Genomic DNA, 13919 nt, shown 5'->3' with positions numbered 1-13919 from the left:
ATTATGTCGGCGGTTTTTTATATAAACCGTCGTGGGTATTTCAATTCTTGTCATTAAGTATATCTACCGACGTAGGATAAGAAAATCAAAGAAAAAAATTGTTAACAAAAATTCTTATTAAGACGACGGTTTAAATTAAAGGTACGACGTATAAAATGCATAAATACGACGTTAGATTTTATAGTACGATTTAAAGAGAACGTCGTAGAACTATACAATAATGACGTCGATATATTTATATTTGTCGTCGTTGTAAATTAATTTAATACGGCGATATTTTGTATTTTACAGCCGTGGATTTGTTTGTAATTAGACAGCGTCTTATACGAAAACCTCGTCGTGTTATTTTATAAGTAAAAACGGCGGCTTTTATTGAAATCGTCGTCTTTACTTTCTACGTCGGTCGATTCATAACTTCTGCCGTTCTTTGTTCGCTTTGATTTTACACTGCGGAAATCTGTTTCAAATAGACGTCGGTTGTTTAATTAAGTACGTCGTTGTTTTTGAACAGCCATTTGAATCTCCCTTGTTAGTTGTCTAAGGTGGTATTAAACGACGGTGTTTTTAGAACCGTCGTCGTTTTAAAAACCACGACGGTTTTCACTGAGACCGTCGTTGTTTTCTGGTCGTCTTTTTCACTTTTTGTAGTAGTGACTACAGATTTTGGCTCTAAGCTCAGAATCGGGTTAATGATCCGTCCATTTGAAGGGAACAGCGTCACGAGTAAAACCCATTGCTTTGCTATGACGTATGGGCTTTTTTGGACATCCAATATAATTTGGTAGCTCGAAATCCAGTTTTTATAGTTTTTGAAAACTTTGCTGTTTTCCTATTTTAATTCCTTTGTTATTCCTAGGGTTTCTAGTAGTATTTAAGCATAATTTACCCATAGTTAGGGTTATGTTTTGTTATTCCAATTTTATCAATAAACCTTGAGATTTCCTTATATCTTCTTGGTGGAATCAATATAATTATTCTCTTACCATATCTAGTACACAGTTGCTCTTATATATTTACTGATAATTATCACAGAATAATATCAATCATTTCAATCTCAAAATCCTTCAAAGAAACTATTACCCTCCATTTGCTTTTCGAAACTGCAAATAGTTATGGATCAAGCTATAGTGGATAATACAAATAATCTTTATTAAGGTTTAGTTTCTGTCTAGCCCGAAACATATCGTAAAGAAGTGTACACATAATAATACAGCATAGCAAGCCCAACAACCATCTTTATCAAAAACTCGTAAATCCAATCAACATGACAACATCAATTTTTGGGAATGACCTTATTTTTAAAATTAATTCTCAGGAATGACCTAAAAGTGACTAAAAGGAAATCTCATCATAAGCCAAATCAGAGAGGCACGGGTTCAATAAAAAGTGAAGCAACACTATCTTTCATCACTTTCCCAACATGTGTGTAGCCATCCTCCCCTTTGTAAAGGAGATCAACCACTCTTGTTAGATTCAGAACACGCATGAGGACAGGCATTGGCACATCAGTTGGTCTAAGAAACTCCTCGTTGATATCCTTCCACAAATCTTTAACCTGTTTGTTAAAAATATCAAGCACCTCTTGCTCTGGCACCCCATATTGCTTCATGTAGCATTCAATACTAGAAGCAACATGCTCTCTCTCTTTCTCAAACTGCAAAAATAAATCCAAAATACAAATTTAGTTATCTTACCTATTTCTGATTTGTACCAAGGTAAGAACATCTTATTATACGTACCTCGTATCCACTAAGGTCATCCATGAGCCTAAAAATGATATTTGAAGCTCTAAGAATTCTAGGATCATTCAACAACCACTCAAAAGCTTCCTTCGTTACAATATCTCCCATGCCAACCAGAGATGTAATTGAAAGCAAGGTGTTACCAACACAAGCTGTTGCTACACTCATATACTCTTCCATGCTTGGAATGTAGTCTTTGTGCAACCATTGGGCCTCAGCAAAGTAGTTCCGGGCTTGAGCTTTAACCTATGCCATTTGTTAAAAGCATTGAAAAGTAAAGTGAGTTGTGACTGTTGAAAAAATCCCATGGAACAAACTCAAAATAGATTAACAGCAAATAAAGTTGTGCATTTTCATTACGTACAGCTTCTTTTGCATAGTAAACTCGGTATGATCTTCCTTCTTTTACCATCTCCTCCTCAATTTCGTCGTAAACATTCAAGAGGGTACGGTAAAATACTTGCATATAGTCTGGAAGTTCATCCATACAATTGATATCCCACCTGAAAATTGCATAAACCACATTCATCTTAGGCATATACACACAGGTAGTAGTTATGCAACAAATAAATCAGTTTCAAATTAATTAGAAAGCAGATAATATATTTTTTCCAATTAACCTTTCAATTGCTCCAGTAAAGATCACGAGTTCTTCGTATATTCTTTTTTTTCTTATAAAACTTAAAACCTTAGAGGCTATTTAAGTTGCTGATTTATATTAATTTTATTGTTCAAACATGAGAGCTTAGTACGTGAAACATGAGAGCTTAGTACGTTAGCCATGAGAGCTTAGTACGTTAGCCATGAGGGTCCAGTTCTTTCCACCACCTGTAATTAATTGACAATAGTAAGTGTATAGGGTGTACTAATTGCAAACTAATTTATGTTTACATGATTCAAAGACTTACCTAGCAATCTCACTGAGCTCCTTCTTGTGTAAAGATTGAACGATATTGAAATCCAACTTTGCAAGTTTCAATATAGCTTCACTATGTGAAGCATCATCCTGGTAGATTGACATGTAACCCCTGGCACATACCCTCTCCAGACCCTTCCGCAGAGGTCTCTCTAAGGCTTGAGTTATCTGTAAAGCCAGTGGATTTCTTGCTTCCGTTGTTTCTGCCGACTCAAGGTGAGTGGTGGTGAAAACAAGAGCCTCTTCTAGTATGTCTTCTCCATGCTTCCTTAGATGTGCTGCTTCATAAAAGCTTAGCATCCCAGGAACATCAGCAGTTAAGCTCTCCTTGAAGTTACCATTTTTATCTTTGAACTTGTTGAATATATCTGGTTTATTGTCAGAAAAAATGGGCACATATATGAGACATAGAATAATATTATAGCCAAGAGCCACTCACATCACATTCCACACATTTAATTAATTTGTTCAACCCTACCGCAAGAAACATTGAATCCATGTTGTCTTAGTAGCCGAAAACCAAGAGCAACAGCGTAGAGATCACCACCATCATAGTCATGATATGTAACGTGCACACGTTGCAAGGCTTCTTCGATTTCTCTTTCGAAATGGTAAGCCACGCCAAGGCGCTGGACTGCATCAATTAGCTTGAGCTGATGTGAAAAATCACCTGCACTTGTTGTGAATACTTCCTTCCTCACTGTTACTTTCAGTTGGTCCACTTGCTGTTGCATATGGTCATAAGTTATCTGCTACAACACAACACAACACAACACAACAAATTAAATTAGCAACAAATTAAAATTTGAAAAGAATAAAATGCATATAAATAATTTGAATATCATTACAATGCTTTTTTCGTCATAATTGAGGAACCGATCTCCCCAAATGCTTGGGTGATAATTTGCTGTCTGCCGAACAATTTCTGGCTCAGCACTCTGTGCTACTTGAGCTGCTACTGGGAAAGACATGGTTTGCTTTGTACTGAAATATTACTCATACGATTATATATATATAGGCAAAATGATCACAGGGTACGATTAGGCAAAATCCACATCATTCACTCTAATTAAGATATAATTTCCATGTCGTGGCCGGTTAAGTGGGCTACCCTTTAATGACTCTTTGAGTGGGATGTCTTTCTTTTCCCTTTTCTTTTTGTCACGTGCGATTTGGGCCTTTGGCTGAATTTAGAGCATATGTTTAACATGTGTTCTTTTTCCTCCTTTTGAGCATAGATATGGTGAATCTGGGAGATCATCATTTTCCACTTCAATATACAATATTTGTTTGATCCGATTTAAGTATTAGATATGATCCTGAAAAACGAGCTTATCAGCTATGTATCCACGTTTTCAGCGTGACAAACGTCATGTTCACAAATACTATTACCTCTACCGATTGCATTAATATCTCCGGTGATGATTGTTTAACATAGTTATGAAACGAAACTTAGGCCATTTTTTTCTTTTTTCTTCTTCTGAGAAAGTACGGGATTACATTCATAATTCAGCCAAAAAAGTCAATAGTCACAAAAGCCAATACAAACTAGTCACAAAATGGCTATTATAATAATTGAGCAAACTAACATCAAAATTAAGACAATCTAGTGCGTCTTCACTAACGATCATGTAGGATCAAATAAACTCTAACATAAGCATTCCAACTAAGATTGCAAACTCATAATAACAGTGGCTTCCTCTCCCTTCAAATTGAAAATGGCTCTAACAATGTGTTTTGGAAGAGAGGGGACTAGAATACCCAATGCATACTAGATGTAGACTTAATGCAATGTCGGACCATTTTTTAGCATCAACAAATTAGTTTTCTTTTTTTTTCTTTTTTTAATTAAAGATTTTGTTTTTACTATTTTGCCCTTAATATACTAAATTGTGGTTGTTTAGCAAATTGGTTAACCAAGGGGCGTTTTAAAGGTGTTTGGATGTTATATATATATATATATATATATATAAACAGTGACTTCCTAAACTGACCGTTTACCCACCAAGAAACCTATTAACCTTCCTAATTTTCTGTCTCCTGCCCACCGCTTAAGCCCTCTACACTGGGGACTTACTAACTTGGAAAAAGGACTCACGGGTTAGACCTTAAGGAAGAATAACAGATAACTCAAAGAATAAAAGGGAAGGAAAGGAAGAAAATGAAACACTTCTACTCATATGCTTAAACCAGCCACTTGGGCGGGGATGAGTAGCAGACTTAGACAAAGACCGTAACTCTTACAGCTCTGATACCAAAAGAAAAGAACAACGGACCAGAGATAGAAAGAAGAATAAGAATAAGAAAACAGACAACTTAGCTCAACATTCAGACTAATGCAGCAAAATAATGCATATATGAAAATACTCAAAATAGAGATAACTTGAAAATAGCAATTTTATTTATACTCACAAAGCAACTGCAACTTCAAACTTCACACTCAGTATTTACAAGGGTGATTTCTCCAAATGATGTTTCAGAGAGAATCTTTAAAACTGAAAAATGAAAGTAAAAGGAACGGTGCTTACAAGTGAGGCCGAAGCCTTCTTAAATAGATAAAAGCAACTATGGTTTGTATAACTATGGTAAAGAATAACTAGGGTTGATGCAACTGTAGGAGCACGGGTTTTCAACCTGATTCAACTTTCAATTTTGTCTTCTTTTGAGGATTTCTTTTTTCTTTCGGCTACTTTCGGTGATGGGATCAAAAGCAAACAGTGCTTTGTTTGCAGCTTTTGAAGATGCTTCCGCTTTCACTGGGTAATGATGGCAACTGCTTTGGGGTATGCTCTCTACTGGATTAATTATGGCGTCGACAACTTTGGCTTCTAGTCTGATTGCACATCATAGGCATCATAGGGATCTTGACTATCATCATACCATGCTTTCGGCCTGGCAGGGCTCTGTATGGGCTGGCAACTAGACGACGAGGGAGAATCATTGTCCTCGTCATCATCCATCTGGGAGGCATGGATGATCAACTGGCGAGCAATTTCTTGGAGCTCGGACTTAGATTTTCCTTCGACTGAGAGGGAAGATGATCGGACCGAACCAGTAGGAGAGACTGGGCCCGGAGTAGGCTCAAGAGGAAGATCATTGTAGACGTATTTGGCAATTCTGTCAACTTCAAATTTATCCCACCATTTAACAGAAAACTAGCTGGCAAAGATTCTGGCATCCTTGGTGATTCTGTAAGACCATTTGAAAATCCAAGGGACTTTATATCTGGCAATAAAGAGCAATTGTTTTGGGAAGAACAATTCAACTTTTGAGAACTTGGCTTGTTTAGTGTAGTGGCGGATCAACTCAAGAACTGAAACAGGCAGAATTTCATCAACTGGACCATGTTTTTCCCACCAATGGAGGAACCAATAAGGGAAAGAACATTTAAACTTGTTGTCGAAATTGATGAACCAGGAATGACTAAAATCTTCAGATTGGGGAAGGAAAATAGTATACCATGCTTCAATATAATCAGAATAATTATATTACAATTTTGACTTCAGGAGTTTCAACTCATAAGGACGACTACTGAAAGACTCTTGGCTTAAAATTCTGTGAATATACAGGGAATGATAAAGGATAATCTCAGGATGATCTCGATCCTTTATCGGCTTAATTTCAACTGATTGGGTTTCAAGTAATATATCTCTATAATACTTGAGGGACTTATATGGACTGGGTGGCATGTAATGAAATCTAGGAGGGAAATAGTGTTTGGCTATTTCTATGGGATCTGCATGGATATCATAAACAGGCTCAATGACAAATAAATGAGAATTACTCTTTGGCAAATAAGGGGATGATTTTTTTGAAGGCAACTGAGGGACCTGCAGAAGTATCAACTGAAAAAGGGTCATAACTGGAAACTAATGTCGACTGATAACTAGGGCGGATTTGACCAACTGTTGAACTAAGGGAGGAGAACCTATTAGCAACTGATAACGGAGTGGCAACTGAAATGGGAGCGCAACGGGGAAAAGGAACTATTTGTTTGGGCACTTCTGACTTTTGTTGACTCATGGATGGGGGAAGGATTCTGGGCAACTGGGGCGACTGGGATAGCTTATTTTGACTGGCTGATTCTTTCTGCTTATCTTTTTTGGGTGCCATTGTGCATCCTGCAAGAATTCTCGAGTAAGAAAATCAGGAATTGAATTCTCACTACCTCTCAAATATTCAATATCAAAATCAAATATACTCAAAATACTTTGCCATCTTGCAAAAATATGTTTAGATGCAATGTTATGAACATCTTTTTCTAAAACATGTTTTGCAGATTTACAATCGACTCGTATTAAAAACTTTTGATTAAGTAAATCATCCTGAAATTTACTGATGCATAATACAATAGCTAATATTTCTTTTTTAATAGTACTATAATTATATTGTGACTGGGTCCAAGCACCAGAATGGAATCGAACAATTTGTTCTGGGGAACTTGGACAACTTCTTTGTTTGAGAATACCACCGTAACCAATATCGGAGGCATCAGTTTCAACTATTTAAAAAGAATCAACTCAAGGAATACCAAGACAGGGAAGTGTCTTGACATGAGCTTTGATTTGTTTGACAACTTCGGTATGGACAAATGACCACGGAGGAGGATTACTCTGCAACCTATCAAATAAAGGCTTACATTGTTTCCTCAAATTTTTGTAAAAATCAGAAACATAGTTTAGAGATCCTAGAAACCTCTGGAGTTGATTTTTATCAAGAATTTGATCAAGAAATTTATCAGCAAACTGGATAACTCGATCTATTGGGGAGATTTGCGACTAAGATATATTGAAACCAAGAAATCTGATATTGGTTTGGAATAACTTGATTTTCTTGGCAGAAACAACTAAACCATTCTTTTTAACAACCTGGAAGAATTTATGCAAATGTTTCCAATGTTGTTCTATAGATTCAGAAAAGATGAGAACATCATCGATATAAACAATTGAGAAATGACTGTAAGGATTAAAGATATCATTCATAATATTCTGGAATTCACTAGGGGCATTTTTTAAACCAAATGGCATTACATTCCATTCATAATGACCAAAGGGAGTAACAAATGCAGTCTTATATCTATCTGACTCTTCTATTTGGATTTGCCAGAAACCACTCTTCATATCAAATTTAGAATAAACAACTGCTTTTTCTAATCGATTAATGAGGTCTCTTTTGTTAGATATGGGGTACCTAATCCATTCTAGAACTGCATTAAGCGGCTTATAGTTGATAACTAATCTCGGGACTCCTCTTTCTAACTCAGCATTTTTCTGAACATAAAAAGCAGGAGATGACCAGGGAGACTTGCTTTTTCGGATTATTTCCTTTTGAAGCAACTCACTAATTTCTTTTTTATAGAAATCCATGATTTCTTGACTCATCTGGATTGGCCGGGATTTGGTAGGGATATTCTTCTCACTAAAGTTTTTTTGATATAGGGAAGGCAGACAACATGTTGCTTCCTAAACCAGAAAGCATTAGGCAACTCAGAGCAGATCTCATTTTTTTAATTTGTTTTCAAAATGCTGTATTTGCAACTGTAAAGATTTATTAGCAAGCTGTTGTTCAATTCTTTTGAATCTAATTTCTTCTTTAAGAAAATTCAACTGGTTAATTTTTCGAATAATTTGGATTGACTTAGACACAGACTGTCCTTGTAGGGCTCTTAAGTTGTGCAACTCTGGTTTAGACAAGAATTCAAATTCGACTTTTTCGCCTAATTGGGTAGAGATGACACCATCATATTCTACCTGGAAAGGATACAATAAGGCAATAAAAGGCAAACCTAGAATGACTTCGTCAGTAATATTTTTAACTAAGACAAATGAGGTTTTAAAACAGACTTTGTTCTGGCATATATGAGCTTTGGGTAATTCAAAATTTAACTGGAGAGACTTTCCTGAAGCAGTACTTAAGGATTCTCTAGACTTCTGGTAATACCTAGTAGGGATTAGACCTTCTTGAATACAATTAAGATCGGCTCCTGAATCAAATAAGGCAACTGTAGTGAATTCGAAATCTTGAACAAATATAGTGACTCTTGAATACCATTTTCTGAAATTAACTTGCTTAATTAGATTGACAACTTGTTGACTTTCAGGAGTATCATCATCAGAATTGGCAGGACTTTCTGACTGGCTTTTAGGCTCAAGAAGTTCTTTGTTCTTAAGGCTGGCTAAGTCTTGCTTGATTGTATAATTTTCACTTTGTAGCTTTTGGCTTACTTGTTTTAATTCTACTAATTCTTTCTTAATAATTTTGACTTCTAACTGGAGATCTTGTATGGTGATTTCTTTCTTCTGGGCAAATTTCTCTAAAGTAGTATTTAAACTAACTGGCTGGGGTGTAGATCTGACCCGTGAGTCCTTTTTCCAAGTCAGTAAGTCCCCAGTGTAGAGGGCTTGAGCGGTGGGCAGGAGACAGAAAATTAGGAAGGTTAATAGGTTTCTTGGTGGGTAAACGGTCAGTTTAGGAAGTCACTGTTTATCTTCTTCCTCAGACAGCCATATCCAAACACTTGAGTAGCCATGAGTCTTTTTCTTAGAACAAATTCCTGTAAGTCAAACAGTTCTAAAACCAGTATAAGTCGACTCCCAGAAATAGTTAATGAAGAATAATTTGAATATGATTCTAGTTGTAAAGAACAGTTAGACTTTAGAGATTGGAATATACCTAAAGTCCCGAGTCAAAAAATTTATAAGAAACATTGGTTGCCTTCTAGTTTTAATAGCACAACTCACGTCAAAACAGTTGAACAAGTGTATGCCTTGAGTAAAGAACATGAAACCTGCCAGTTGCTTAATCTTGATTCAATTAAAAAGCACAAAAATGACAGTAATAACTTTCTGCATATTGATTTAGTTCAAGTTGCTGTTAGGTTAGGTCTAAAAGCCTCAATTCTTCTTTGTTTGCGTGACGCTAGATTCACTGAGTTTAGTGACAGCACCTTAGGAGTCATTGAGTCCAGTCTGTGTAATGGCCCAGTTCATTTTGATTGTTATCCTGATTTCACAGTAAGTCTTAGTGATCCCCATATTCTGAGAACTTTAACTCTGAATATTAAGACTGAAGGTTACAATGTCCTCCCAGGAACCCAACCTTTAGCCTTAGTCTACAGAATTTATTATAAAGTCACAGGTACTAATATGAATTTCCAAGCCCTTACTAAAAGCCCAAAAGACCAAATTGTTTTAATCCAGAGTCACACTTCAGACGCCCATATTCAAGTTCCCCAAACAATTAAGTGGTCAGAAGTTGCCCTTCCAAAAGATTGGACCTTAGTCACTGAGAGCCAACCAGCTCCGATCCAACGTAGTCTAAACAATTTAGACTATATTCACCAATACTTAGACGGCACAGTAAAAATTAAATTTAAAAATCAACCTCTAAGGAAATTTAATGTCCAGTTGCAACAGTTGCCGACCCCCGGTCAGTCTCAAAGGCATGCCCCTGCTAGGCATTCCTTTACTGCCTCATCCTCCACTCTAGAACGAGACCTAGAGTTAGATAAGGCCATGATTGATTTCAAGCTTGAGTCTCTGAGAAAATCCTCTCAGGTAACCCAGCCTTGCTACGGCAAGACTCCAGTCCAGGAAGAAAAGTCCGAATCACCTGAGTCACTAACACAGTCCGACTTTTTAGTTGATAATTTTGCACCAGTCGATGACCAACTTAGAACTCTTAATAGAAAATTTGAAATTAATTGGACACATCTAAACCGCCATCTCAAAGCCCCAGAAAATCAGTCCAGAAGAGATAATTATCACCAAGCCTACCCTGCTAGTGAAAACCGTCAGAAAATCTTTAATGAATGGAAAGATTACATGCGGTGAGCCAAAGTTGAAATTTTCTACCTTGATTTCATAGAAAGCCATTATATGTCAAAAGATGAGTTAAAAACCTTGACTAAAGAAAAATGGAAAATGGTAGACAAGTCTGTAGTTGAATCCAGTCATCCCCCGGTTGACACCATAATAATAGAACACAAAAATGCGCCTATACCTGCTACTCCTTTCAAAACTTTGAAAGCGGTGACAATAATAGAAAATTAATTGAGCAGAATAATTACACTAATCAGAGTTTAATTGTCATTGGAAAACAATTAGATACAATCGAAACCAAGATAGACAAGTTGAGCCCCTCAGAGTTTAAGTCTAAAACAAAAGCTGAAAAACCGATAGTCCAGTTCCAGGATCTTAAGTCGAGTCCCACACCTAAGATAAAACCTACAATGAAGAAAATCGAAGAAATGTTAGAGCAGTTGACACCAAATAAAACTGAGAAAGCCGAAAAATCTGGTCTTAAAACACTAGATTCTTTCACAGTCAATAACTCCTCTGAGTCTGAGTCCGACATAAGTAATATTTCAAAAATTGAAAACGCTTTTAAAAATTTAGAAGTCCAAGTTGATCCCAGAATCAAAAAACTAGAAAAACACTTAAGCCCCACTAGTCTAACCAAGAATTGGTACCCTAGACCAACTCCTCCAGACATCCAATTTGAAGAACGAAACTTCCAAACCCAGTTTCAGTTTCTTCTGATAAATTGTATGAATGGAATATTGATGGTCTTTTTGAGCAGGAAATCCTGAATAAGTTACAAAATATGTCAATGGTTGCCAATAGTTATATCACCAATCACAGTTTCAGACAGTCTGAGATTGTTCCCCTGTTAGTTATTGGTTTTACTGGTACTCTCAGGTATTGGTGGGATAAACATCTAACCCCTGAGTCTAAAAATAGAATCACTTATGCAGTAAAACTAAATGAAGACGGTCTCCCTATATTTGACGAACAAATAGGTCAAGGTGACGGGGTCATTTGTCCATACTGAAGTTGTCAAACAAATCAAAGCTCATGTCAAGACACTTCCCTATCTTGGTATTCCTTCAGTTGATTCTTTTTAAATAGTTGAAACTGATGCCTCCGATATTGGTTACGGTGGTATTCTCAAACAAAGAAGTTGTCCAAGTTCCCCAGAACAAATTGTTCGATTCCATTCTGGTGCTTGGACCCAGTCACAATATAATTATAGTACTATTAAAAAAGAAATATTAGCTATTGTATTATGCATCATTAAATTTCAGGATGATTTACTTAATCAAAATTTTTTAATACGAGCCGATTGTAAATCTGCAAAACATGTTTTAGAAAAAGATGTTCATAACATTGCATCTAAACATATTTTTGCAAGATGGCAAAGTATTTTGAGTATATTTGATTTTGATATTGAATATTTGAGAGGTAGTGAGAATTCAATTCCTGATTTTCTTACTCGAGAATTCTTGCAGGATGCACAATGGCACCCAAAAAAGATAAGCAGAAAGAATCAGCCAGTCAAAATAAGCCATCCCAGTCGCCCCAGTTGCCAAGAATCCTTCCCCCATCCATGAGTCAACAAAAGCCAGAAGTGCCCAAGCAAATAGTTCCTTTTCCCGGTTGCGCTCCCATTTCAGTTGCCACTCCGTTATCAGTTGCTAATAGGTTCTCCTCCCTTAGTTCCACAGTTGGTCAAATCCGCCCTAGTTATCAGTCGACATTAGTTTCCAGTTATAACCCTTTTTCAGTTGATACTTCTGCAGGTCCCTCAGTTGCCTTCAAAAAATCATCCCCTTATTTTTCAAAGAGTAATTCTCATTTATGTGTCATTGAGCCTGTTTATGATATCCATGCAGATCCCATAGAAATAGCCAAACACTATTTCCCTCCTGGATTTCATTACATGCCACCCAGTCCATATAAGTCCCTCAAGTATTATAGAGATATATTACTTGAAACCCAATCAGTTGAAATTAAGCCGATAAAGGATCGAGATCATCCTGAGATTATCCTTTATCATTCCCTGTATATTCACAGAATTTTAAGCCAAGAGTCTTTCAGCAGTCGTCCCTATGAGTTGAAACTCCTGAAGTCAAAATTGCAATATAATTATTCTGATTATATTGAAGCATGATATACTATTTTCCTTCACCAATCTGAAGATTTTAATCATTCCTGGTTCATCAATTTCGACAACAAGTTCAAATGTTCTTTCCCTTATTGGTTCCTCCATTGGTGGGAAAAACATGGTCCAGTTGATGAAATTCTGCCTGTTTCAGTTCTTGAGCTGATCCGTCACTACACTAAACAAGCCAAGTTCTCAAAAGTTGATTTGTTCTTCCCAAAACAGTTGCTCTTTATTGCCAGATATAAAGTCCCTTGGATTCTCAAATGGTCTTACAGAATCACCAAGGATGCCAGAATCTTTGCCCGCCAATTTTCTGTTAAATGGTGGGATAAATTTGAAGTTGACAGAATTGCCAAATACGTCTACAATGATCTTCCTCTTGAGCCTATTCCGCGCCCAGTCTCTCCTACTGGTTCGGTCCGATCATCTTCCCTCTCAGTCGAAGGAAAATCTAAGTCCGAGCTCTAAGAAATTGCTCGCCAGTTGATCATCCAGGCCTCCCAGATGGATGATGACGAGGACAATGATCCTCCCTCGTCGTCTAGTTGCCAGCCCATGCAGAGCCCTGCCAGGCCGAAAGCATGGTATGATGATAGTCAAGATCCCTATGATGCCTATGATGTGCAATCAGACTAGAAGCCAAAGTTGTCGACGCCATAATTAATCCAGTAGAAAGCATACCCCAAAGCAGTTGCCATCATTACCCGGTGAAAGCGGAAGCATCTTCTAAAGTGGCAGACAAAGCACTGTTTGCTTTTGATCCCATCACCGAAAGTAGCCGAAAGAAAAAAGAATTCCTCAAAAGAAGACAAAATTCAAAGTTGAATCAGGTTGAAAACATGTGCTCCTACAGTTGCATCAACCCCAGTTATATATATATATATATATATATATATATATCATAAAATAATTTTGGGGGCCATCCTCGATGTGAAGCACTAGGCGATTATCCTTCTGGGCTAAAAACAAGGCCGGCTCTGAACAGATACCATCTCTGCTTGTACTTAACTGTGAAAGGTATTTGAAGCTGGTTGGTTGGGATGGGCTGGTTCCTTATTATGTTTTATTATTTTGTATCTTATTTTGTATTGTTTGCAATAAGGACCTCTTGACTTTTTGTTACGTTAAAATTAGAGCATTTTAGTTCAAAATAATTTACCACACCAATAGGGTGTTAGTTAGATTGGCTCGGAACTTTGATGTGCTCTCAAATGGACCAGAATTGAAGCCACTACGAGTTGCTTTCCTCCCACCTTCCTAATTTTGGCAATAATAATAATAATAATTTTTTTATAAAAAATTGTTGGAATGATTTA

General features: G+C 36.8%; 1 protein-coding gene across 1 annotated transcript; it reads right to left on the bottom strand.

Moving 5' to 3' along the window:
• Nucleotides 1124-5167, bottom strand: LOC109948626 ((-)-alpha-pinene synthase-like). Its single transcript, XM_020562289.1, has 9 exons — nucleotides 5071-5167; nucleotides 3507-3642; nucleotides 3137-3410; nucleotides 2651-3026; nucleotides 2545-2570; nucleotides 2363-2438; nucleotides 2107-2245; nucleotides 1740-1988; nucleotides 1124-1654 (listed from the first exon to the last, which is right to left on the bottom strand). The coding sequence occupies exons 2-9, from the start codon at nucleotides 3627-3629 to the stop codon at nucleotides 1361-1363; spliced, it is 1557 nt and encodes a 518-aa protein (XP_020417878.1). The 5' UTR covers nucleotides 3630-3642; nucleotides 5071-5167; the 3' UTR covers nucleotides 1124-1360.

Source organism: Prunus persica, chromosome G4, assembly GCF_000346465.2.
Source record: "Prunus persica cultivar Lovell chromosome G4, Prunus_persica_NCBIv2, whole genome shotgun sequence".
Taxonomy (NCBI): domain Eukaryota; kingdom Viridiplantae; phylum Streptophyta; class Magnoliopsida; order Rosales; family Rosaceae; genus Prunus; species Prunus persica.
This window is presented reverse-complemented; position numbering and strand designations above follow the sequence as displayed.

Excerpts from the sequence above, each read along its gene's own strand:
- LOC109948626 (XM_020562289.1), bottom strand. The coding sequence starts at position 3,629 with ATGTCTTTCCCAGTAGCAGCTCAAGTAGCACAGAGTGCTGAGCCAGAA. Across the intron at positions 3,027-3,136 it reads TGGATTCAATGTTTCTTGCG|ATATATTCAACAAGTTCAAA; the intron begins GTAGGGTTGAAC and ends ACAATAAACCAG. Across the intron at positions 2,246-2,362 it reads TTTACTGGAGCAATTGAAAG|GTGGGATATCAATTGTATGG; the intron begins GTTAATTGGAAA and ends TGCAATTTTCAG.